We start from the raw sequence: 27,799 nt of genomic DNA, 5'->3' as shown, positions 1-27,799 counted from the left end.
ATGTGAAATTCTTAGTGTAAGCTCTCCTTTGGTGTAGCTTTGCTCTTCTTCTGTGAAGAATGGGAGTCTCTTATCACGTTTCACTCATTTGATGGGTAAGATGCAAAATTAATTTCATGGTGGAGAAACACCTGAGAGGTTGCTTGTTTTCTGCTAATACAGAAGACGTCTTTGATATGAACACATGGGAGTGTGTGTGTGTGTGCGCGCGTGCAGTGCATACCACAAGACTGAACACCTTTATTCAAGTGGGTGTTATTGTGAAACAGGAGAGCTGATAAATGCATTAAGCACATAAATTACTTATCGATTCCGGGACAGCATACAACATGACAAGAAATGAAATATATTTGTGCAATATGCTCACACGCGGAGACGTCGAGGGAGTGTATTTTACTTTCCTACGTGGAAGCAGAATGCCAGAAAGCAGTCTGTCTTTGAAGAACAGAAGTACAAAGGTGTTCCAACAATCGGAGGTTACAGTTTTGCAAAACTGTTTATTAATCGTTGTGTCTGGATATAGGGCATAGAGAAGATAGCCATCTTCAGCCGGCCTCGATCTCTTTAGCATACCTCAAACTCAACTTCACCTCCTAGGTAAGACTTAATAAGATGTGTCTGTTGGCCTGCAGAAAAACCTGCTTGGGAAGAGCCTTGCACGTCATGAAACAGACTGGAAGTGGTTGTTGAGCACTGCATATTTAATAAAAAAATAATAAATTAATAATTGGATTGCTTTAGTACTTGAAGGGGGTTGCTGATGGCTCAGGCAACACAAAACCTGCCTGAAGTCCAGGTGCATTGTGGGTATAGGCATGGAAAGGCCACGGGATGTCTTTAGGTGGACTGAAGATGACCCTGGCCAGGCGGGAAGCGATTCTGAACAGAGTCATCAATCTCTCTCTCTCTCTCTCTCTCTCTCTCTCTCTCTCTCTCTCTCTCTCTCTCTCTCTCTCTCTTTGTGGTAAATGGTGACTGCCTTTCCAGTCATGACCCGCCATGACTAAGCTAAACCAATGAGCCTAATGTGGGAAGTTGATGTAGCAAATTCTTGCTACTCCATTTACTTTTCAAAAACAAAACAAAAATATAAAATAAACATACAATGAAGTCTCAACAACAGGAAAAACAAAATTCCCAGCCTGTACTAACCTAGTGTCTGCTATTTTTGGCTGTGGGCAGAGTTGGCCAGAGGTTCTTGGGCCATTGGTCACCGTGCATAGCAGTCTGACTGGAATTTTTGTGAGCTGGGAAAGGGCGGTTATATTTGGCTTCTGGAAGGGAAGTCGGCAAGATAGACAGGCACAGCTTTGGGTCATAGAGTCCGAGCCAACAGGAGGGGAAGCAGTCACCGTATTTCCAGTCGAGGAAGTGGGTGGAACAACATAACTAAAACCTTTGGCAGGAATCAGGTGAACAAATTGCATGGACAGAGGAGTTTTTCCAGTCAACTAGACAGGCTGCCTTTGGCTGACCCAGCCTGGGACCAGGGCTATGGCCCACTGAGCATGACCTAGCTATAGCCCCCATGGGGCAGAAGTCATCAGACTTTGCTCTTCATTTGGCTCAAGTGCTTGATCAAGTCTTCTCCTGACCTTGCGGTCATGGGAGTTTCCACAACATTGTTCATTACTGATTTTTCCTCATATCCCACATTTGCTACTGGAAGATGGGTGCATTGGCCTTCCTACATGGTCCACATGGCCTACCACACCCAAAGGGCATTATAAAAATCATACATGGGTTAGGTTGCCTGCCTGCTTAAAGCTGTAGGTTATGGATATGTATAAAAACTATAAAGTTTTCTGTTGTGTTATAAAAAGAATGGCGCTCAAGTCATGATAGCAGAAAGGTTACTGTTTATGGACCTACCCCTAAAATATTCATTTTGTACGGTTCATTGGTTTATTTACAGTTGGATAAGCCACATAGACATACAAAAATGGTTCATTAGATATTCATTATGCCTCCTTAGCTGCTTTTTTGTTAGAAGTTCCCATGGTGCCAATGGCAAGGTTGGCATTTTCAGAGACAGAATCAATGCTCAAAACTCATCAATTTCTGTGAGGCAGTTTTGGTTTAAGGTATATTGATGATTTTTATAGAAGTGTTTTACCCCATTAAAAAGCTATAACTTAAACTGTGGTATGGGCCAGGCATATATTAGATGAAAAATGGCTTTGTGTAAGATATTTCAAATTTGTCAAATCTGCATTAAAGAAGTGTATTTTGAAATTGGTTCAAAGGTTGGGCGAATTCTCCAGGTGGAAATGACATTTTAAAAAAAATGGATCCCTCTCAAACAGTCTCTGCAGAATTTTCATTAGACTACATCACATTCAAGTTCAGCATTCCAAGAGCAGCTGGCGTGGTAGAGGCGCCTCTGTTACTTTCCTGTTTCCTCTTTCCTTGGAAAAGGTTTCAACTTTCTTATCTGTAATGGAGTGAGACGAGATAACCTGGAGCTTGAAACATTTCAAATCATTCTTGATTCATTCATTCTTCATTCATTCATTCATTCATTCATTCATCCATTTTTTCTTTCTTTACCATTTATTTATTGAGAACACAACATAGTTAAGCAACAACACGTGAAGCCCCCACCTTTGTTTTCTCACAGATGACATCCTGTGAGGGTAAAGACAGTAAATGACAGCATGATTCCATGAACAAGAAGACCCTGCAGCCAGTCAAGGAGAGTGTGGAGATGGTGACTGGTGTGGTCAATAACAGCTGCAGAGAAGCCACCTGAGAGAACAAGTAAAAGAACCTTCTAGAATGAAGGCCGGCCTAGATAGGAGCAATGCTCCTCCCCAAGTCTTGATAACTTGCTGAACTACCTTCTTGACCAGAAACTGGTGATGGGGCTGGGAAGGGAAGGGAAAGGAAGGGAAGAGAAGAGTAGGGCAGGGAAGGGAAGATGACTTCAGACAATGAGCATAGAGGAGACACGTGGGAAGGACACAGCTCCACTCCCAGAAGGAGCTCATTCACAAGAACCTTTTACTTTAGATTGAAGCTGAATCTTTGTGGTCTTCGTTTAGTGTCTGAAGGGAATCCAGGTTTGATGCTTGAGACTCCTAACACTCATGGCCTGGCATTTGGGTCTTCTTCCATCTGGCTTCAGTCCATGTTCTACTTGACCTGCTTCTTCTTCTTCTTCTTTTTCTTTTTTTAAAGATTTATTTATTTATTATGTATACAGTGTTCTGTCTGCATGTACAGAGGGCGCTAGATCTTATTACAGATGGTTGTGAGCCACATGTGGTTGCTGGGAATTGAACTCAGGACCGTTGGAAGGGCAGCCAGTGCTCTTAACCTCTGAGCCATCTCTCCAGCCCTGGCCTGCTTATTTTCCTTCACACCACCCATTCTAGCCAGAGAAGTCTTCTGGAGACTCCCCATTGGGCAGAGAATGGACACCATTCTGTGTGTTCTTGTCATTCTCCCTAAGCAATGCTTGGTCCATCTAAATCTCAGCTCCATTCTTATCTGTAGGGACCATTTCCTGGCTTCTCCACCCTCAGTTCTGGGAGGGTCATGTACATCAGCACCCTATGCCCCTGACTGCCTTCATGGGTCAGCTCAGGGGCATGCAGTCAAGGAGAGATGCAATTTCGCTCATTTAGTGCATACACTCAGGTGGTTTGCTTCCTTAAGGGGCATCTCATGAAGCTCCAATAGCTTTCTGTGTTACTTATAACAATTACAACACTATCGATTTGATATTTATTTTGAAGCCTAAACTAAATTTATAGGACCTAAGATGAGGTTCAGAATTGTATAGTTTTTGGCAGAGTTTGATTTGCAAGTTGATCCTCTACCTTATCTCTCTGGTTATTCCAAGATTCTGAGAGTGTTTAGTAAGATGAGAGGAGGTCAGGCAAAAATATCTTACACCAAGAGTCCTTTGTAGCTATAGCTGATAGGCCACACAATCAATGCCCTTCATTTCAGTGGACTGTCATTGGTCTTTCATGGACCTTTGCCTGCTTTTGAAAACCTCAACTAAAAAATGGATTAAAAAAGGATGTGGTATATTTGCACAGTGGAGTATTACTCAGCTGTTAAAAAGAAAGTAACATCATGAAACTTGCGGGTGAATGGAGAACCAGGGGAAAAAATGGTCCTGAGTGAGATAACCCAGACCCAGTTTAAAAAAAAAACATAGTAGATACTCACTTGTAAGTGGATATTTGCTGTTAAGTAAATTATAAGCATGCTATAATCTGCAGGCACAGAAAGGCTAAGTAACAAGTAGGGCTCTAGGCGGATGCTTTCTTCTCCCTGGGAAAAGGAAATAGATTTTGTGGGTGGACTGGGAGTGAGTGGGGATGGGAATAGGAGGGATCAGGTGGGGTGAGGAGAAATGAAGGGAGAGGTTGTGGGGAGAGATGACTGAAATTAGAGCGCATTTGGGTGTTGATATGGAAACCTAGTGTGGTGGGAACTCTCTGGAATCAACCAGGGTGACCCTGTTGAGGACTCCTCATAATGGACAATATGGAGCCTGAGCCACTAACCTATTATAACCAGGAAAGGCTTCCTGTGGTGGGACCAAGCCAGCCACAAAACCTTTGACCTATATTCTGTCCTGCCCTCAAGATATGCTGAGGCAATAGTGGCCCAGAACTTGTGGCAGTGGCCAACCAATAACTAGTGCAATTTCAGGCCCAGACCATGAGAGAGAGAGAGAGAGAGAGAGAGAGAGAGAGAGAGAGAGAGAGAGAGAGAGAGGGAGAGAGAGAGCGAGCCCATGCCTGACACTGCCTGAATGACCAGGAACCAGAAGCTGTGGAGAGCTAAGCAGAAACAAACATTACTAGCCAAATTAAAAAAAAATTCAATGAAATGATTCCTAATGTTCTGCTGTACTCATAGATCACTGCCTAGCCCGGTCATCATCAGAGAGCCTTCCTCTGGCAGCTGATGGGAGCAGATGCAGAGACCCAGAGCCAAACATTAGGCTGAGGGAGAGCCCAGCTTGGAGGTCTCCATTGAGTTCCTGTCCTTGGAGCTCAGGGAATTGCAACAAAGTGGGGAAAGAAGAATTGTAAGAGGCAGAGGAGTTGAGGCCATTGGGAGATCTCAGCCTGTGGAATCAACTAAGCAGGGCTCGTGGAGGCTCACAGAGACTGAAGGCCCAAGCACAGAGCCTGCATGGGTCGGCGCTAGGTCCTCAGCATTTATGTTGTGGTTGTTAGCTTGATGTTTCTGTGGGACTCCTGGTAATGCCAGTAGGGGGGGGGGCGGTGTCTCTGACTCTTTTGCCTGCTCTTGGGACCCTTTTCTTCCTACTGGCTTGTCTTTGTCCAGACTTGATGCAAAGATTTGTGTCTACTCTTATTGTTATCTTCTTGTGCTGTGTTTGGCTGATGGTCTTGGGAGGTCTGATCTTTTCTCGGGGGAGTTGAGAAGGGAGGATCTAGAGAGAGAGGGAGCAGAGGGAGCTGGGAGGAGTGGAAAGCAGGGAAACTGTGGTTGGGTTGTATTGTATGAGAGAAGAAATTAAAAAGAAGAGGAAGAAAGAAACCCCTCTTTCTTTTCACGCCATAAGCTTCACACCCGTTTCCTACTTACTGTGTTCCAACTGCCCTGGCCCTCTTTTCCATTTGCAAGGCTGGTGTGTTTCTCCTTGCCCCGGAGCCTCTGCAGCTTCGTTCCCTCTGTCTGGAGACTTCTTGCCCTGTTCCTCTTTCTACTCATATTTTAAACATTAGCTCAAGCATCAGTTCTTTGGAGACTCCTAACCCAAACTCTGAGCCCAGGGCAGGCCCCAGTCATGCATTCTCACAGTCTCTGCAGTGACAACATTAGTTGTGTAAGTACTTATTTAACGTCTCTGTTCCTCACTTGAATGTGAGTTCCAAGAGCACTTGATAAATAGATATTTTAAGAAGACAGAATAAACGAATTCTCCCAAAGAGCCCATGAACACTTTGACGTGCCAAGCAGCTAGTTGATATTCAACAATTGTTTACAGAATTGATATGAAGTGGAGGGCAGGAATCTTATCTAATAATGTCTGTTTTCTAGATATGAGTTAGTGCACAGTAGGAGTGTGTTGCACATACATAACCTGTTACTTAAATGTTCTGAACAACCTCTGAGGGCTAACTCCTGCACCCCCACCCCAAATGGGGAGGTGGCTGGAATGTAGTTCTTACCAGTGCCTATGAATTGTTCTTCAATGGTAGTAGAAGATTTACTATTATTTTTGCGGAAACTTGAGTCAGTCAAGGCGGGATACCGGGCTATGATCAGCTGACCTGATGTGCCAAATACTGAAGGGAACTCGGGACCGTAGAAGGCACTAGGATGATGCACCCGCACATCTGAAGAACAATGACAGTTTCTAATACTTTGCCCCTTTGTTCCCCTCACTCTACTTGCTTTTCTATCATCTCAACCAATCCAACTCTCGGGTTCTCAAATGGGGTCACCATATGTGCCTCCAACCTGACTTGTATGAAGCCTTGTTTTATTAGTCACAATTAGTTGCAGGTGCAAAGACTGAGGGCACAACTAACTGTGTCTGGAATCACCTCCTCACATAGGCAATTAAACACTTGCACACTCAGAATTAGGTTCAAGTGGCTAATTGCACCCGGAAGTAGGTAATTGCAGGTGCAATTAGCTGCAAGTGCAATTTTTCACCCGAGACTAATTGCTCCCAAAGTAAGGGGATGGGGATTAGAAATTCAGCACCAAATGTATACATGGTTATTGCAACCACCTGTGATTTTAATAGTCTTTTCCCCCTCCCGACTTCAAATGCAATGGCCTCCCTTTGGTCTTTATGAACAGTTAGATTACTTACTCTTTCTGTGCCTTGCTCTGTGGCTATCCCTTCTCCAATCTGGCCTTGTTTTCTTTGAGCAGACCTCTTTCTTTAGAATTCGCTCCTTATCCTCTGGAAACTCCAGATACTCAGGGACCATGTGTTCCTAGATTGTCCAACTGTACCTAGAGACAACCTTTCAGATCCAGCTGGGAAACGGCGATGACGTGAGCAGCTCAGTGGGTGGTAACTTCCAACTGGAAGTGTCATTTGGGCATGATAGATGGAGAGCTCTCCTGGTCAGCCCAGGCAAGAAGAGGTGGCCCTCCATCAAAGCCTCCAGAGACTGGTCTTCACTGGCAAGTTCAACCTGTCACATTTTTTTTTCATGAACTTTTCTCCTGTATCACCAGGAGTCCAATGAGGAAAACACTATATAAACATATCATTATATAATTATAGCATATGTTTATGCTATAAATATCCACATACCTAATGATTATAAAATTAAAGCATAAAAGTGAGTCTTACCTAAATTGAATACAGTAAAACTAACCAAGAAAACCTGAACAACTAATGCTACTATAGAAATTGTTTGCATTTGATTACATAAATATTATTTAGAGATGTAGTTGGTCACAATTATTATTTTAAGAGAATTTAACAAAGGGAATCAACCCATTTAACTCATATTATTATACATAGGGTTCGGTAAGCCTGAGGCATCTCCAAACAGTAGCTTCCGGAAGCAGCTCCCACCCTAAGTGAAGATGAGGCAAAAGTGAGGAGCCGGGGTGACTAGTCCTGGCTGCTCAGAGGAATCAGGACCCAAACATCTCCTGTCCACAGGGCAGAATCTTGGAGGAGGAATTCCTCAGGGCTGGGACCTAGAATTTTGGAGAAATGACGCTGGCTGAACTTGGAGAAGGGGGCAGAGCTGGGGCCAGCATTGAGTGGGACTGTGCTTAGCTAGCACAACATGGTGGATGGCTGCTAAGCACTTCATCGTAAAGAAGAAAACACGTCACAGAATGTACCTTGTAGGGGCAGATGGACAGAGCACGTTTTGATAGGATACGGGGAAGTGGCAGCTGCAGGAAAGTAAAGGGGCAGAATTAGTGAATTGGAGCCTTTAGGCTGGTGCCCTGAGACATTCCCCTTGTATGATTCCCTGCATCATAAAGAGCATGTATGTGTGTGTGTGTGTGTGTGTGTGTGTATGTGTGTGTGTGCGTGCACATGCATGTGTATGTGTGTTAGTGGAAGGGGAGAGAGAGGAAAGAGAGAGAAAGAGGGAGAAGGAGAGAGGCTGAGAACATCAGTCTGAGGAGTACAGCCTGGAGATGGCCCTGGCAGGTGTGCAGCCAGCTCTGCTGGGTGATTTTGCTGCACACTGCACTTCCTCTCAGCTCACCTGGCTGATGCAATCCTCTCTACTCTCCCGCTGAGAGAGTTCAGGGCTGCCAGAAGCCGACCTCCTGGCTTCTTCAGCAGCCTGCTTACTTCTCCGTTTCCCTGCTTAGTCATTCCCGAACGGAACCGGAACCGGACTGAATCCCACTTGCTGAGTTGGTAACAGCCTCTGCTGAATGCCAATCCGATGGCAGTCAACCCCTTTGAACTCCCTCTGGCTATTGAATCTGCCATTGTTTAGACTCTGCCGTGCTCACTGACTGATGACAGGCAAGGACACGGAGTGATGACAACCAGAGAGGGAAAAGGACATGGGGTGGGAAGGCCTCTAACTTGGCCTGGGCACCTGGAGACGCTTTCTTGCCCAGACTGTCTCTTCTGTTTCAGGCTCCGGCTGCTGCGTCTGGGAAGGTCGCTTGTGCTCACTGGCCGCAGGAAGGTGGTGGTGGTTGCTGGAGGCAGGGCCAGGCTTCTTAATGGATTACCTCCTCAAGCATTTCCACTTGGCAAGGGACACGTTTGTTCCTTTGCCCCTTATCACGCTGCTGCATTGCATCTGAGGTCTCTGGAGAGGACTCATAAACATTAGGGGAAGTTGGGTCACCTATCAGTGGTCTGGGCTAAGAACAACATTATTTTTCTCCCTTTTCTCAGGAAAACAAAAGCACGCGATGGAAAAAAGCTGGGGACAGGGAAAAGAAAACAACTTTTAAAAAAATCTAACAAATCTATCATAGTCACTAATGGCACTTAGTCCCCCCCCATCCCCTGCCCCTCCTGTTCCAATATTTCATTCAGTCATTTGCTCACTTAGTCCTTAAAAAGTAGCTCAATGCCTACTGTTTAGGAGGCTGGAGATGGGACCCTGAACAAAAAGCAAGGCTAACTCCTGAGAGCTCAGCCTCTGTCTTGCACGCACACTTTCTTTCATGTTGTGTCTTCACTTTCCTGTCTATCTAGAGAGCGTGCTGCATATGCTGCCTTAAAGATGCCCTCTACTCTGATGATTGCGCACTTTCCCAAGCAAATGAGTCAGAGTCCAATCAACCATATTGCTCCTGGCATGAACTCTGTTTCCAATTTCCATGGTTTTTAAAAAAAATTTTTTTTCTTTCTTTTTCTTAATTAATTAATTTATTTATTTATTCACTTTACGTCCTGGTCCTAGCCCCCTTCCTCCTCTCTTCCCAGTCCCACCCCCTCCTATTCCTAGGAAAAAGGGAGCCCCTCCCCACCCACCCTCCACTCATCAAGTTGCATCAGGACTGAGCGCATCCTCTTCCCCTGTGGCTTGGCAAGGTAGCCCTGCCAGAGGAAAGTGATGAAAAGGCAGGCAACAGGGTCCATGTCAGAGACAGCCCCTGCTCCCCTTACTAGCCTGAGCCACCCATAGACTACATCTATGTAAAGGACCTAGATCTGGTTCATGAATAGTCCTTGGTTGGTACTTCAGACTCCACAGGCCCTTCCAGGCCATGGTTAGTTGGCTCTGTGGGTCTTCCTGTGGGCCTCTTGTCACCTCTAGGTCCTTTTAGCTCCCCACTCTCCCCCACTTTTCCACTAGATTCCCTATGCTTCCCTCGGCGTTTGGCTGTGGGTCTCAGCATCTGTTTTGGTCTGCTGCTGGGTGGAGCCTCTCAGAGGACAACTCTGATAGGTTCCGGCCTGCAGCACAGCAGAGTATCTTTAATAGGGTCAAGGGTTGGCTCTCTTCCATGGGGTGGACCAGACAGTGGCTAGACATCTCCTCAATCTCTGTTCTATCACTCATCCTTCTCCTTGCACATCTTATAAACAGGGTAAGTTTTGGTTCAAAGTCTTTGTGGGTAGGTTTGTGCTCTCCCTGCCCCCCCACCCCCCTCCCCCCCGTCACCAGGAGTCCTGTCCAGTGGAGGGTGTCCTCTTCAGTCTCCGTGTCCCCTGCTGCTGGGAGTCTCAGCTAGAGCCCCCCTCACATCCTCCAAGAGGCCTGTTCTGACTTAGGCCTGCAGTATCTCATGCTCCCTGAGAATCCAAGTTTCAGCTGTGAGCATCATCTTGCCTGACCATGGGTCGTCAGCCTGTTTCTGTGTCTAGGTGGAGTGGTGTTCTCAGCCTTTCCGGTTGGAGGAGAATTTCGGATTCTTACCCCAGAGGAGACATTTGGATCCTGGGTAGGAGAGAGAAGAAACAACAATAACAATTATTATTATTATTATTATTACTACTACTACCACCTCTATACACACACACATACACACACACACACACACACACACACACACACACACACACACTCCTTTTCCTGTAATATATTTGTTCCTTCTATGTGGGACAGCTGAGGGTAGGGGCAATTAAACAAAAATTAATTTCACCTACCAGATATGATTAGCTGGGTCCGGATAAGAAGAAGCCAGGCATGCTCAGCACCTCACGGCCCTGGTACACTCCAGCCTGCTAACTGGAGAAAAGAGGGCTATGTTCATATGTACCATCTTAGACTATGCCTCACCCTGTGTCCCACCGGTATCAAACCTCAGCCAACTGGGGCTGGAAGATCTGTCTGCCGAAATACCCAAGTGACATCCTCACACTGGGCTGCTGTCTGGGAGAGAATGCCAGAAATCATTCCCTTTTCTGGGACAAAGCCCCTTTAACAAAGTGCCATTGTAAAGACTTTTCTGGATACTGGGCTTGTACCCCAGAGTCATTGAGGATGGCGATCTTTTGGTACAAGGCCCCTTGATGGTAATGCACAGATCTGGATTTAGGGGCTATGCTCTACTCCCAGAGTCCTAGGCCCTCGCCATGTGTTAGACTTGGTCCTGTGTAAGGGCAGGGCATTCTCCTGGCCCTGAGAGATGGAATATTGGAACATCCTCCTAGACAGTGCCACTTAAGAGGATTGGCACGCAGCTCACTTTCCCTTTGAAGGGAGGGTCCTCCTCTGAATTCCCATGAGGTCTTGGGATCCAGTGTTCAAATTGGCTTGTGTTTTTAAGCACCCCTGTGTGACTCTGTACCTTTATGTTAGGGCAACCTGAACTTTCAGATCTAGAAAGGTAGCCTTACTCAGACCTGTCTGTCTCTGTGTCTCTGTCTCTCTGTTTCTCTGTCTCTGTCTCTCTCTGTCTCTCTGTCTCTGTGTCTCTGTCTCTCTGTTTCTCTGTCTCTGTCTCTCTCTGTCTCTCTGTCTCTCTGTCTCTGTGTCTCTGTCTCTCTCTCTCTCTCTCTCTGTCTCTCTCTCTCTCTCTCTCTGTCTCTCTCTCTCTCTCTCTCTGTCTCTCTCTCTCTCTCTCTCTACCTTGAAACACACAGGACATAACATCAGCCTCTGTCCTTAAAGAAGTATGGTCATTACTCAGAGTGATTAGCCTGGGAGTAAGAGAGACAAGTTTCTCTCATCAGGGCAGGGGCTGAACTCTACCTCACAGGATGGAGTACTTCTGCAAGAAGCTTTTCCTTATGGCTCTGAAGGTTCTCAGTGTGCCACTCACTGGCCCAGAAGAAAGGATGCCAGGCATAGGATGGAAAACACAGTTGGCATCAGGCAAGTTTACCTGTACGGAGTCAGTTATCTGTGTGTGCTGTCATGACACCAAACAGCTTTTCATTGAACCGAAGCGAACATTTCCTTTCCATGGGGCACACGAGTCACTTCAGTATGAGATCTTGACACCAGATCTCAGAACTTTGGGGCTTTTAGTTCCTCATCACCCAGGGCATTGTCGAAGGGCCCTTTGTATTTCAGACATGTTCTGAAATCTAGGCCATCACTAGGAGTACAGACTATGCCTACCATATGTTAGGGGTGTTTGGTGACAATGTATGATGTCTCAGTACCCGTCTTCTCCCAGGGAACCCTCTCTGTGGTGGTCAGGCTCTTTCTGGAAATGTCTCACATGCCCCACCTAGTCTCTGGGACATCAGGGACTGGATATCTTGAACTGTCCCTGCTGGTGCTCATGGTGCAGGGCTGTGTTGTGTGTAGAGGATTTAAAACCAATAATAATATTGACTGTAAGTCAGTCAGCTTTTTATTATCCCCAGGTCAGCAATTCTAAACAATGTCAGTGATAAAAATAATCCTCTCACCAAATCTTTTGTTAGCCCATGTGCTAAAAAATTGCTGGGGTGACTGTTGCATTTCAATTATTTAGTATATATATATATTCATACATATATGTGTAGATGTTTATATGTATAATTAGCATATTTTATTTTATTACTTATCTCTTAATGAATACTGTATCTGTGTGGAAGTTAACTAAGAGAAGGTTCACTAAGAAAGAGCAGCACGAGATGGTTTGGGTTGGCTTCAGCGTCAGGTTGTGTTGCCAGTCACAGTGGTACCAGCTTTGTCCATGTTTAGACAACTGATGAAGGGTGATGGCATCAAGATGGCAAAGAAAAAAATGTGAAATCTGAGTTGATTTTTTGTCAATCAGCATAACGGCTTGAAATTTTCACTTGTGTTTAAGTTTAGTAATTCAGACATAAAAGTGATCAACTTTGAACAATATTTTTAAATTGAACTTTACTCTTAAAACAAACGAATGAACGAATCATGAGAAGAATGGCTACTGATTATTACAAAATTATTACTGAAAAATAGTTTTTAATCACATAATGGAGATTATTTTAAAAGTTTGACAAGTTCTGGGTGTCCTATATGGTAGGCCACTCCTGTACCAATCAGAGGACAGAAATCATGGCATCTATATCAGGAAGGAAACAGAAGGGGCTGAAGGATCAGGTGTGTGCTGCTCTACACACACCTGGGGAAGGCTGGACAACTCAGGCAAGTCTAGGTCCCAGAATGATGCTATTTCTAATGGGGTTGAGAACCCTGTGCCCTGGCTATACACTGCAGAGATTACCTCCTAGGCTAGCAAGGAAAGACCTTGTGTCCCATCTTACCCCTCGCCTGGGCAACACAGGGAAGACTTGTGCAAGCGTGTCAGTCCCTTGCAACTCTCTTTGCAAAGGAGGAAGAGAAGCTTTGAGACTCATTTCCCAGGGTCTGTAGCTCAGATGGGGTGAACCCCTGAGGACACTGAGAGTGGAGGCTCAGCAATGTAGTCCATAGCTTCCTCAGTGTGGACAGCGTTGTCTCTTGGAGAGCCCTGAATAAGAAGGACTTCTTTGTGTGATGGTCAGGCTATGGTCCACACTGGCTTTGGGTAAGCTGACTGGATGTCTCTGCAGCCACATCTTTCCAGCTGGGCTACTTTTGTGTTGTCTCTCAGCTTCTTGCCCCCTGGGCTTCGATGCCTAACGTCTGGATTTCTTTCCGTTGGGACCTCTTATAATAATAGTTGTATGACCATACAGTTAATGTGCTTCAACTGTCTTGGGAGATTATTCCACTTAAGGTCAACATGTTTTTGTTTTGTTTTGTTTTGTTTTGTTTTGTTTTGATGTGATAGGTCTGGGAAAAGAGATGGCACAGAAAGCAGGATCATGAGAGTCTTTCCTTCTAGATTGCATTGGGGGGTCGGGGTGGGAAAAGCCCTGAAATAAACCCAGTGTACCAGCATGCCAGGCAATCCCATTTTGCCCCACTCAGATGACTGTCATCACAAAGGCATTCAGGAAAGGGTCCTGAATCCCAAGCTTCAACATGGGGTGGAAAGAGACTAGGCGGTAGCTTGGTGATGTCTCTGTGTTTTCCCTGCCCACTCACAGGGGTTTTCACCATTTCTTTGAAGTTCTCACTTTCTTCCTTGGAGCTGCCTAGTGGCCTGGATGTCACTTTACTTCTGACTTCTGGAATGGAAACAGTATATTTGACTCATTATGGCCACATATACTGAATACAGGACTCTTTTCTCCTCACTGCACCTTGGAACCCTTTTCTGGAATCCATGTTCTCCAAAGATGCGCTCGTTGCATGTTAGTTTCATACTCACTTGCAACCTGCACACATCTATGTATTGATGAAATGTGTGTGTGTGTGTGTGTGTGTGTGTGTGTGTGTGTGTATTTGTATTTGTTGCTATGTTTCTATTCATCAGAATAACAAGGCATCTCGCAGGTGCCCCCAACCAACCAGAAAGTCTCTTCCAAGGAAAAGATGCAGCAATTCCAGCCAGCACGTTAAGATTCTAAAGTTGAACCTATCATGAAACGTGAATCGATGTGACATTGTCAAGCTAGATGACCTGTGGGCTTGGGAGGCTGGTATTTCTAGGAAGAGGCCAAAGTGTGCATCTTAATCTAGACTCCCCCAGGGAGCCTTTCCTCCATTGTGCTCCAATTGTGACCATGTTCCTGCACAATCAAGGGGATTCTACTCTCCAGGGCTTGGCAGCTCCTTTTTCTTTCCTTCTTTCTCTCTTTCCTTATTTACACACAAACTGTTGTTTTATTTGGTTTTGTTTCTTTGTTTGTTTGGTTTTGATCAGCAATAACTATTCGGTTTTGAGCTGTAAAAGCATTCATGTGCACAAAAATCTCATCTGATTTAAAAAAAAAAAAGATTGGATTTAAAGTCCTGTTTGGTATAAAAATGATTTAGTGCAAAGGGCCTGGGAAACCAAAGTTCAGCAATCAAACGAGTCTGATCTGAAAATGGCACGAACAATCCAATATGTAAGCACAGAGTTCTGCGTTTATACTACAATTTCAGGGCATTATGAAGCCTTTAGCCTTAAGAAAATTTCAGTGTGGATTTTTATTTAACACCAAGCTTATCTTTGGTTTGGCTTAAATGGCTAGTAGGGACTATGTAAACTGGTTAATAACAGGGGTTCTTCATTTCAATATATGGTCTGTCTGCTTTATCTATTTTCCCCTGCCCATAGATGATCCAGAAATCTCACTGCTGCATATTGTCACTGCCATTTTTTTTTTTTTGAGTTTTGAACCACGGCGTAGTATTTAGAGTACCCATCCATCTCCATATCTGGACCTCACTCAGACGTTCCCTAAGCCCTCTTTCAATTTCTTTGTTACGTACTCCAGTGAACTGCAAACAAACAGATCATTTTCCTGATGGTGATAAGGCAGTAATAGACTTTACTTCATTGCCTAGTGCCCTTCAGATACGTTTCCCACAAAACTCCTCAGCAGAACAAATATAGTTACTGAATTTGGTTACTGGTACACAATGAAATAATAGTGAAATAACACAGTTACATGGTTATAATATAGTTTACTCATGCAGCAAGTTGCACACAATAGCAAATGCGGTTAAGCACAGAGAATGAAATTAAGGGTTAGAGGTAAAAGAAAGGATATAGCTTTAGATGTGATTTGAAATGAAAAGCAGACACCCTCCGAAGGACACACAAAGATGTCACCAGATGATGCCTGAGGAACATTCTTCCTCTTGTCAACTACAGCAAAACTGGGCAAGGACGGAGGGAGGGCACACCCATCAGCTAGCTAGCTCATCTGTCCTTTTTTCTCCCTTCCCACCGTGACTGTCCTGAAGTAGTTCTAACCTGCCCCCTGGCCTTTAAAATTGCTATGTAGTCGGTCTTCCAATTCTCTTTGGATTTAGCTTCATAAAACATTTCCAGCTCTGTCTTCTAACACTACGTTGGCCCTATCGTTCCTGAGTTTCCCATTACTGCCTGAGGTGGAGCAAGTGTTGCCTTCATACCTGGGTACTCATGGCTTTGTCTCACTCTTTATTCAAGCCCGACGCCTCAAAGTGTGTCTCAGCACACCCACACTATGTGCAGTGCAGGATCTCTGGTCCCAATGGGAACATAGTGAGTTAGAGTCTGTATTTTAACAAGATCCCGAGATGATTTGGCATGCACACAGTGCTTGAGAAGTGCTGTTCAAGTCAAAGCTAAGTGCAAACACTCTCCCTACTTTCTTTTTTCTTTTTGTCTTGTCCATCCCACTGGCTCCATGTTTCCTCAACACCTGTCCATCCCTTCATGTGATCCTCTTATGATCATTTCAAATGTTACATCATCCACAGGACCTTTCCCAGGTATCCCATGGACCAGGGAATCTAACCTTCAGACTGCCCATAAGGCCCTTATGACAGAATTTTCCCTTCTAATTGACAACTTTACTTATACCCTTTGATTTAGTCCTTTCGGCTGTAGAGGACTGGTCCATGGCTGAGAAAGCAACACTGGAGCACTTAATCTAGTGTCTGGCTAGCTAACTCCTCACTGTTCATCTTTATAGCATCAGAAACGGTGGCTGTCACTTATTGTTGAAACTGAATGCTAGGGGATAGTCAATGTTATGGGAGGTCATGTAAACCACGGTATTCAGAGACAGACATCTCCAGTCATCCAGGTCAGTGAAGTCAGGAAGACAGCCAACAAGCTGATGTGGCCAGCAGGGACAGGGGCGCAGAGAGTAGCAGGATTCTACGCCTGCCTGACTTCCCGAAAGGGTTCCACTACCAGACTCCAAGTTCCATAATTGCCTTCTCTAAACCCCATCACTCTTGAAAACTCAAGAACCCCTATCCCCAGCAACCAAACTAACTTAGTTTAGAGCAGCCAAATAGATCTCGTTCTACCTAGGACCATCTCTTTAGAAATGCGATCTTCACTCTTGTTGGTTGTTTCCCAGCCTCAGCTGGTAACACTTGGGATACCATAACACCAGCTATCAACAGATTGTAAGATGGCAACCTCATCTTTAAATAGCTACACCGTGTGCTTTAAAATAGTAGTAGAACTGACTAGAATTGAATTCCAAAGAAGCAAAGTGTCCCAACAAAGAGATTTTGAAAGAAGGCTGTATTCATTAATAAGGGCAACTGGGATGTATCATGTCCAGCATCTCGTGGAAGTCTCTGGCATATTGCACCAACTAAGTGCAAGGGCTACAAGCCAGCATATATCTTTCATATAGCTTACTCAGTGTCACAGCAGCAAAATGAGTAATTCTGCTCTCTCGGAAACCCGATCTCAGCCAACACTGCCTTATCAGCAAAATGGTTTTTTGTAGCAACTTGGTTGTGTCAAACATGGTTCTAGGTGGCCAGCAAGCATCCTGTTTAACCATTAATCTTCTCTGGGCTGCCTTTAAATATTAAAGGATAAATGATTTTCATAGAATGCCATAGAATGATAGACCTCTGCAGATTGAAGGTGTAGGCCCATGGATGTGTGGACATGCAGGTATCTGCAGGAGAGAAACAGGTATGTAGAGAAATAGGTCTGATCATACATGCTTTTCTTTCAGTATGGGGTATCAAGCTGAATCTGATCACTGTCATTGCTCCTGTTTGGATGAAAGGAGACACGGAGCCCTAATTTTACAAGGACTTGGGGATTTCTTTTCCTTCTCTTAACTCCCTCTTGGAAAATACCACCCTCTAGACCCGGAGGTTTTATCTGCTTTTAAGCTGGAAGCTTCTTCTTTAATGGGTTTGTGACTCACAGGGCCTGGGTGATGGTTGCTTTTTCTGTGTATAGAACTATAATCCTTCTCAATTATCAAAGACATAAATTACTATTATTTCCTTACCAGATCGAACATCTCGCTTAAATATGTGAAAGAAAAATTGTTGGTTGTCTGGTGAATTCTCCTCTTGGAAAAACTGCCTATTCTTAATCTACAAGTTCAATGAAAGTTCAAAAGTTTATCAGTGCAAACTCTATATTCTAATAATTCATCATCCGGCTTCTGCAGCCACATCAGGGGACTCAGGCTTGAGACGTTTGTGTCTCCTCTCCCATGTAAAAGTAATCAAACGGCATATTTCCTGGGCATATCACAAATACCTATTGATCATAATCAGAGCCCAGATGGTATGAAAGAGCCTGGCTGACACACAGTCCCTAGTGTCAATCAAATGAACAAATTGATTTTGACTGCTCGGCCACGTTTCTCTTACCCAAGCAGAATTCCATTTGCTGCCGCTGTTTGGAGAATTTTGAGCAGACAGCATTTCTGGAAAGGAATGTTATAGTCCAAAGTTATTGTGGAGGTAAGCTTGATTAACAAGAAAATGATGATTTTTTTTAAAGAAAAAAATGTAGTCCATGCTTACCTTCACCATAAGAAAGGCAGTATCATTCTCTGACATGGAAAGAGTTCTCATCAATTTAACATTTACTATGCTTTGTGTGCTCTAACCAGGGAAAAGAAAAATTCTGATTTATATATACTTTTCCTGGGACATATGAGGTATTAATTAACAGTATCAATGCTTTTCTCTGACCAGGATTTGTTTTCTTGCTCACTTTTTGAGTTAGTAATTTCCATGGGAAATACAAAGGCATGTACACTTGTGTCTCCATCCTTCCTTCACATGGTCATAGAGCTAGGTGCTGGAGGAAAGTGCAGGAAAAGAAGGCCAGAACCCCCATACTATTATAAACATTAAAAAAGAAAAACCTCTGTGAGAGCCAGATAAGAAAGGACCTTCATTGCTATTATCCATTATTGTGCATTACTTCGTTGATTCATACATCAGAGCTGCCAGGACAACCCTGTCCTAATCTGAGTCTCCAGGGCCCAGCCGGCATGTTTTCCACATAGTCTTTCTGTCACTTACCCAGCCTATGACTTTTCTTTCCAACAGGTTCCCACCTGCATCCTTTCACTGATGGCAGGAGGGGCCAGGTGATACTCTCAGGTTACTCGTGTTTGAGCATCTAAGCTGCCGCGCAGCCATCACTGGATGAGCCAAGAATGGACATGACTCCAGGGTAACCACTTCAGAGAAAGGTCGAGTCCTGCTAGATCCCTCCTCTCTCAGGCTCAGTCGGCTTGGAATGGAACACATTAGTCACATAGAAATCAGAGGCCACACTGGCCTGGCGCAGCCATTTTCAGAGATGTATATTCTGATGAGTCAGCCAAGAGAGTTCGTTCGTGCAAAAGGGCAAGAGATCAAAGACAGAAAAATGATGGAAGACCTCAGGCCCTTTCAGAATCCTCCGAGTGCAGCTCAGGCTCTGGGTTGGCAGTGCAGGCATGCCAGACTTCCAGGAAGACATCTTCCTGCGGCTGAGGAAACTCTTACGCCTGCTGTCAGAAAATGGCCTTTTACAACCACATGCGCCCTGATAGCCAATTATCTTGTCAGAGAGCCTCTGAGGGGAATGATAGTCTCTCCTCTGCCTAGTCCAATGCTTGGGGACTCTGGAAGATTATGATACTTTCATTTTCTTAGAGACAGGCCCACAGCAGACAGTGCCTAGAGTGAGATCCCGATGTGTTAGGTCTTCAAAGCCCGACTCCTTGCTATGATCACCTTTTCTCTCCAGCACTGACACCTCATTAAGCCCATTCTGCTTTATTCTTTATTTCCTGGGATAGATTACATTTGGCTGCACATGCGTTTGGCTGCTGTCTGTATTGAGGGAGTAAGTCTAAGTCCCATTCCCTGGAACGCAGGCTGACCCTTGTGATCTGGTGGAATGTTTGAATGCTGTTAAAGTGACATTTGGCTTTGCCATGGTCTCAGGAAGCCTTGCAGCTTTTGCTTGTGTCCTGGAAACCTAAGCTGCCTTGTAAAAAAAAAAATTGTATGGCTGCAAGTTGCCATGCTGTGAGGAACCTGAGACATGGCAGATCAGATGACAGAGAGCAGAGAGGAGAAGAGAGAAAAAGGGAGAGTGAAGAGAGAAGAGACAAAGGAGAGAGAAGGAGGGAGTAGGGAGAGATGAAAGACAGGGAAGAGGGGAGGGAGAAAAGACAAGAAGAAAAGACAGAAGGAAGAGGAGGGAGGGAGAAAGAGAGGGAGGGAGGGAGAAAGGGACACACACACACAAACACACATACACACACACACACACACACACACACACACACAGAGAGAGAGAGAGAGAGAGAGAGACAGACAGACAGACAGACAGACAGACAGACAGACAGAGACAGAGAGACAGAGACAGAGATCAGGTATAGGCAAGCCACATTAGGACACACCTTGGACATGATCCCGCTAGCCCCAGATGGAAACTTGTAGATCGAAAATCAACTACCGAGATAACCAGAATTCCCAGCCATCTAAGGCATTCAGGCCTTTCCTTAAGCTCTCCTGCCCGAGGCTGCCTTCTTTCTTCCCCACCTCTGACTACACCAATTAGTCTGTGCCATGTTTGGTGGATGCTTGTCTGAGCACCAATGTTACACCATCTGTTTACTATCATGCTCCAAAGCCACAAGGGCAGATCCTTATGCCTTAGCCCCCCCTTTCAGTCTCCCGGGCATCTGGGTAGCATGGATTCGGCACAACTTGATGCTCCTGAATGCTATTGTCTCGAGGCATTTCATCTTCATTATTTTAAATCAGAAAAATACATTGGCATTGGGGAAAACATTTGTCTTTAGTTGCACAGTTTTGGTTAGGTACTTCAGATTCTGAGGCGTCTCGTTTTCAGACTGAGTGCATGTGCAGGCTTTACATTTTCAGGATGACTGAGGAAAATAACCTCTATGAGCATGCAAAGAAATTTGATATGGCTATCGGTGCTGGTGCGCACCTATAATCACAGCACTTGCCACATTGAGGCAGGAGGGTCAAAAAGAGTTCAAGACCATAGCAAGACCACATATCAAAAACAAAAACAAAAACAAAAACAATAACGAACCAACTTAAGGGGATTCCACGCAGCACACACAATGGGCAGAATCCGATGACGTCCGCTTGTCAGTGCACACCCGAGTCACTTATGGGTGGCCGGAGGCTGTGACTCTGGGCTTGTAGTTTGGTTCTGACTTGGATGAGCCAGCATCTTTTAACTACATCACCTCTTTATAAAACCTATCATGTTCGGATGAACTTTCCCACGTACCCAGAACATTCTCTCCCTCTCTCCTCTCTCTTTCTCCATTTCCATGTACCCTTTGGCTTCCCCTTTCGTGTGCAGCATTCTTCTTTGGAGTGCTCAGAAAACTCATTAGCGTCCAGCCTCCTCAATTAGGCAGAATAAACATGCATTACTCCGAACGCACCACAGCAGAAACAGACGGAGTTCAAGCGAAGTGTTGGCCCAGCAACCAGGGATTTGACAAGAAGTTTATTTCCCTTCAATCAAATTCAGCTCACATCCTCCTGTATCTTTCTGTATAAGTAATTAAAGTCTTATCTTTCTGTTTCCGAAGGCTCACCGCTTTCTCCTTTGGATGTCTCCATTTCCTCTTTGTTCATGACACGCACTTTATCTATTATCGTAAGTGTACCATTCATTTGCGGGATCATCTACTGTTAGGTTTCCCCATTTTACTTGGTCTCACAGTCACAAAATCAGCAACGTGAATAGCAGGGGAGCGGATCTGAGATGCTGAGATCTCTTGTAATGGTGCAAAATAGGGCATATTTTAAACAATTCTTTTTTAAAAAATTTTTGTGAAGTTACCTCGCTTCTCCCTAGTAATTGTACCTGTATAAATTCTAGCTCCTCCCCGCTCTCAGGCACATGGGATGTGGGGAACATTCACCGCCTTCTTCTATTCATGTTCAGAGGTCGTGACTAAGATAAATAGATCTTAGAGAAGGCTTGATGTGGGTGTGCTCCAAGTGGGAGGAATTTCATGTCCCAGTCGCCTCTTCTAAGCACCTAGAATAGTAGAGACTTTGCAAAGTTTGTACTTGACTCTTCCAGGCAGGATGTGGCTAAGGTCAGACTGTGATAAAGCTCTGACAGGACAGCTGAAGGCACACAGCCCTGAGGTGAAAAGTTCAAATGCAGGTAAGGCCAGCTGGTGAGGAAGAGGCAGCTGAAGGCTTTTTCAGAGCAGCTTCTGCAGAAGTGACGACCGCTGGATAAGCCCACATTTCAGACAGAAACTGTAGCACCCATGTGTGCACGCACCCACAGCACACTTACATAGTCTCCCGATTTAATCTGTGGATTTCCTCTTGCTTGTCAGAGTGCTGAGTTGTGACACTGTCTTCAGTTCCTTAGCAACAACCTGTCACATCACCCTTGCAAAATCCTGGTCAGCTGGAAGGAGAGGGAGTGTGGAGTTGTGATAGGGAAAATCCTTATTTTAATCGCAAAGTGCGTGCCATGGGTAACAGGGCTGGATGCAAAGGTAGGACAGGGGAGGTGCATTTGAACAAGTGTTTTTGATTAAGGTTTGTGCAGGCACAGGGGTTCCCTTTAAGTTATTATTTTTTTTTTATTGAATAATGTCCCTTTAATCCTTGAGTAACTAAATGAAATACCAGCACTTGACATTAGCCTGGGACCTGGAGCCTCCTTTGCTTGACTGGCATGGCAGGGGCACTGCCAATGAAGGACCTTGCCAGTGCAGTGGTGGGTGATCAGATTCACTTCCCAGTTGGGCTTTTTCACCTGTCATCTGGAAGAGATGACCGTGAACAGCTGGGGCAGTCGTCCCACAGGTAACGTAGAGATCTTTCTTTCCTGTGACTGACTTCAGAGATGATGGTCAACAGACACTAGAGACATGTGAGGTGCTGGCTACCTCAAGAATCATGATCCAAAGAGAAGGTAGAGGTAGCCAGGCACTCGGGATATTGACAATTAGACTGTCTTTCCTTTCCTTGTCCCACATGTTACGAATGAGGTAGAAATTATTTCTTCACACTTGGCTTCATGGACCAGACTAACTTATAGAGAGCTAAGAGTGTTGCTCAGAGGCAGGGGACTATGCCCAGCATATCCAAAGCCCCAGACTCAGTCTGAAATACTGGAAAATCAAAACCAAATCATTGAAATAGAATGGAAATCGGGAAGGGCAGTGAAGAATTCTCTTTGAAAGCCAGGGTTAAAAGAGAGGGAGGGGGGGTCAGGGAGGGAGAGGGAGGGAGGGAGGGAGAGAGAGAGAGAGAGAGAAGAGAGAGAGAGAGAGAGAGAGAGAGAGAGAGAGAGAGAGAGAGAGCGGCCAAGAAAGCAAAGATTAAACATCCCCGAGTAGTAGAATAACAACAACAATTGAACCAATGTAATTCACCCGAATTCCCGGTTTCCATATTTAAATGTCTGATCAGTCATTCAGTTCCGGCAGAGACTTGGTGTTTGAAGGCCACTTTGTAATGGGTTTACCCTGGTTCAGATTATTTGAGATCCAGGGGGAGAATGTGCATTCTGTGTGAAAGCAAACAGCAAACATATCTGAGCACAAATCAGAAGAATGATTACCACACTCACGCTCTGTACCCATTACCGGGTCCCCAGGGCTCTCCTTCTGTTTGCCTTGGCACTTTTTCTTTAGCTGGGGCCTTGGTTAGACTGCATGGGAGAAGCAACAGCGACAACAGCCCACAAAACCCTCAGCACAGAACAGAGGGAGGAAGAAATGGATGGGCTGAAAGGATCCACATCTTTCAAGGGCTTGGCGCTGCCAGCTTCTTTGTGGGGAAGCTGCTTTGGGGAGGTCTCCCTAGGCTCCCATGGAGGTCTTCGCTGTGCGCGTTTGTCAGGACATGCCTGGCCATCTGCAGGAGGGGCATCTCTGCCCTCGTCTCAATTTCCAGTAGGATCCCATTCAGTGGATAATGAAAAATGGCATTTCCACAAAGTGAAAAGAAAAACGCATTGTTTCTCCAGCGCATTGCGCTTTGTGCTGCTCAGGAGACAACACTTCATAGCCTGTAAAAAGAATTATCTATATAGCTCACTGTGCACGGCAGAGAAGTTGCAATGTGTCTTTAAAAGAGCTGTCTCCACGTGGTAAAAAAAAAAAAAAAAGCCCTCTCTCCCGCTCCCACCAACAGAATAGCTGCTGTTTATAAGCAAAACCACTCAAGACCTTAATGATGACCCAGAATAAACATCTGACATTCACCAGCTTTCAAGCTCTTCTGTGTTTAGGCATGAATTGTTCATTTCTATGCCTTTTGTATCCAGCCTGAAGGAAAGACAAATGGAACAAGGGATGATTTACATTATCAATGGAGGCAGAGGCTATGCCTGTGTTTATCTGATCCTCTTGTATTGTGTGACACGGACTGGTAAGATAACCAGCCTGCTACACAATGGCCATTCAGTGCGAGCCACCCACCCTCTCCATTTCCATGTTGACTTTAATTTTAAAAACATATTTTAAAAGCGGATCCTATGTAGTAACACAAGGCTTCTTTGGTTCAGGCGCATGGGGGCGGGGCGGGGGCGGTGGGAGGGGGTGGATGTCGTGTTAGTGTCAGGCCCCGCCTCTTCACAGAGCCTGCAGAAAACCATCCACAACTAGGCCTTTCCTTTTGACTCAAGCCAGAATTGATACTGTACTTCATGCGGGTGGAGGGGATGCTCAGCTCAAGCTGATCTTGAATTCTTTGCAAAGTGCCGGAAACTTGGGACAAATTAACTAAGCGTGAGGGAACATGGAGCATGACCATGGTCTTAGAGTCTAGGAAAGCTGGTCTTTTCTCTATGAAAAACCTGTTTTCTGTCAAGCCTGGAGGAGGGCTTGTATAATCCTTGTTAAGCCTTTAGGACAACCTGTACCATATTTGCACATGATGCTCCAAGACTAAATTCATTAAGTTTTCTCCACAGAACAAAAGTACCTATTTTCTTTCTTTTTTTTTTTTTCAAGATAGGGTCTCTCTGTGTAGCCTTGGCTGTCCTAGACTCACTTTGTAGACCTCGAACTCACAGAGACCTGCCTGCCTCTGCCTCCCGAGTGTGCCACCACGCCTGGCTCAAAAGTACCTATTTTCATGTAGCAGGAGTAAGTTGGTCTTTGAAGAAGAGGGAGGAGGAGGAGGGGGGAGGAGGAGGAGGGGGAGGAGGAGGGGGAGGAGGAGGGGGAGGAGGAGGGGGAGGAGGGGGAAGAGGAGGAGGAGGAGGAGAAGAAGAAGAGCAGCAGCAATGCTTATCTTCAGTACCTGGGATTTCCCCATTTCTGATGTGAAGGTCTTCAAGACTATCTTAGCCTCCCTTGTAGCGCTCACAGAGATGGAGTGGTAGTGGTGGCCCAAGTACCACATTCCAAGTCCTATTCTGACCTGGCTTAAAAACAAGGGTGGTAGTGGGGATTTGCAGTTCTAGTCAGATGGAAAAGACGCATTCGTCCTTGTGGCTCTGACTGACTGCAGGTATAGAATCTGGAGGGGAAAAATGCACAAGGTACTTCAAAGATAAAATGAGAATTGAAGGCAAATTGAAGAAAAGGGCTAGAATTTGGAGTGTGGCGCTAAACTGGTGGTGAATTTGCTTTTTTTGTTTCTGTTCTTATTTTCATAATTCTTCTGTTCTAAATTCAGTGCAGGGTGAAGGCAAGCAATGGACAATGGGAAGTATTGAGATTAGGGGATGCTACTCTAGGGAGCACGGAGATCAGGGAATGCTACTCTAGGGAGCACGGAGATCAGGGGATGCTACTCTAGGGAGCACGGAGATCAGGGAATGCTACTCTAGGGAGCACGGAGATCAGGGGATGCTACTCTAGGGAGCATGGAGATCAGGGGATGCTACTCTAGGGAACACGGAGATCAGGGAATGCTACTCTAGAGAGCACAAAGATCAGGGAATGCTACTCTAGGGAGCATGGAGATCAGGGGATGCTACTCTAGGGAGCACAGAGATCAGGGAATGCTACTCTAGGGAGCATGGAGATCAGGGGATGCTACTCTAGGGAACACGGAGATCAGGGAATGCTACTCTAGAGAGCACAAAGATCAGGGAATGCTACTCTAGGGAGCATGGAGATCAGGGGATGCTACTCTAGGGAGCACAGAGATCAGGGAATGCTACTCTAGGGAGCATGGAGATCAGGGAATGCTACTTTAGGGAGCACGAAGATCAGGGGATGCTACTCTAGGGAGCAGAGAAGGAAACTACTAAGAAAGGACCTACCAATCCTCTTTCATCTTCAATGTTCCCTCATCCCACAGCTCTGAAGCAATTTTAAAAAACAGAGTCAATGAGGACAAAGGAATAATAAAGACTGGAAACAAAGAACAGAAAACTAATAGAAGAAAAATGAAAGGAACTCAGAAGCTGACTCTATGAAATCATTAAAACTAGTAAGCTTCTAATAAGATGGAGGGAAATACCAGGGGGAAGGGAGGGTGGAAATGGATAGGAAAAAGGTCAATTAAATTGATATATATATATCAATTACAATCAAAATCTCAACATGGATTCTTATAGATATCTACAAGGAGATTCAAAAATTTCTAAGGAGATTACTCTTTACCCACAAGCATTTCTGGCAGCCTTGCTGAAGATTGAGTATGGTCTCTTCCAGGGCTTACATGTTTTACTGGTCTACCTGTTGGCTTTTATGCCAGTGCCATAATGCTTTTAGTTCTGTAATTTTGCTATACCTTTTGAAAACAGGATGTGAAATGCCTCTCACCCATCCACCATAAGATTGGTTTGAATGCTTATAATCTTCTGTAGTTCCCTAAGAATTTCAGATTTTTTTTTTTGTTAGTTTTATAAAAGTGGCATTAGGATTAAGACTTTGGCCAGAATTATATGCATAGATTTCTTTTTCTCCTTCCTCCTCCTCTCTTCTTCTTCTTCTTCTTCTTCTTCTTCTTCTTCTTCTTCTTCTTCTTCTTCTTCTTCTTCTTCTTCTTCTTCTTCTTCTTCTTCTTCTTCTTCTTCTTCTTCTTCTTCTTCTTCTTCTTCCTCTTCCTCTTCTTCTCCTCCTCCTCCTCCTTCTCCTCCTCCTCCTCCTTCTTCTTCTGCTTCTTCTGCTTCTTCTTTTTCTTCTTGAGACAGGTTCTTACCCTATATATCCCAGGCTAGTTGAAAGTCGTTCTGTAGCAAATAATGGCCTTGAATTTGCAGTGATCGTCCTGCTTCAGCCTGAAGAGCACAGGATTACAGGAAAGGGACACTGGGATTGCTTTACAGACAGCTTTGTGTGGCATGAAACTTAAAGTTAACTTCTAGTTAATGAGTGGAAAATGTCCTACCTTTTACTTGTGTATTCTTTGCTTTCTGTCATCAGTGTTTTGTGGGTTCTAGTGTACAAGTCTTTCATTTCCTTGGTTACATTTATTTCTGAGCATTTTATTCTTTTTGGTGCTATTGTAAGAGGATAGCTTATTGTGTTTCTTTCTGGATAGCTAGTGTACAGAAATAGAACTGAATTGTGCATGTTGTTTTTATATCCTGTAGCTTCAGTGAAATTATTAACTATTTATTATTTTTGTTTAGCACCTTAAGGGGATTCTACACCGAAGATTGTATTATTTGGAGAGGTAATTTTATTTTTTTCCATTATTCTATGGGTGCCTTTTTTCTTCTTTCTCTTGCCTAACTGCTCTTTGAAGGGCTTCCAGTTGTAGGTGGAATAAAAGCAGTAGACAACATGGACATGCTGGCTTAGATCTTCATCATGGAAGCAAAGCTCTGGTGGCCACAGGTGACCACAATGTTAGCTGTGTGCTTCCCACATACATGGCCCTTGTTGTGTAGGGGTAAATTTCTTTTATACCTTTTTATGTTTCTATCATGTTGCTCTTTTTAGCCACAACACGGTGTTGGATTTGGGCAACTGCTTTTTCAACATCTATTGAAATGATACTGTGGTTTTTGTCATTGATTCTTCTAATGTATATCTTACATTAATTGGATTATATCTGTCAAACCACCCTCGATTCCAAAAGGTGAGTCCCACTTGGTTATGGTGTACGATACTGTCTTTCTGTATGCAAAGTGAAGATTATTATATTATACACAAAAACAATGAACATTGGATTATAGACATATATGCAAGACCTGAAAATGTAAAATTTCTGAAAAAAGAGAAAAATCATAA

General features: G+C 44.6%; 1 protein-coding gene across 1 annotated transcript in view; it reads left to right on the top strand.

Moving 5' to 3' along the window:
• Positions 1-27,557, top strand: part of LOC311608092 (uncharacterized protein) — a gene marked incomplete at both ends in the record, with an annotated part of 68,013 nt that extends 40,456 nt beyond the window's left edge. The window contains 2 exons of the mRNA XM_084800360.1: positions 27,196-27,239; positions 27,509-27,557. Of these exons, the coding sequence (XP_084656486.1) occupies positions 27,196-27,239; positions 27,509-27,557 (93 nt within the window). The remainder of the gene's footprint in view (positions 1-27,195; positions 27,240-27,508) is intronic.
• Between the last annotated feature and the right edge of the window lie 242 nt (positions 27,558-27,799).

The sequence above is a fragment of the Acomys minous genome (assembly GCF_964271855.1).
Source record: "Acomys minous genome assembly, chromosome: 11".
Lineage (NCBI taxonomy): Eukaryota > Metazoa > Chordata > Mammalia > Rodentia > Muridae > Acomys > Acomys minous.
The sequence above is the reverse complement of the archived record's forward strand: the minus strand, read 5'-3'. Positions and strand labels throughout refer to the sequence as shown.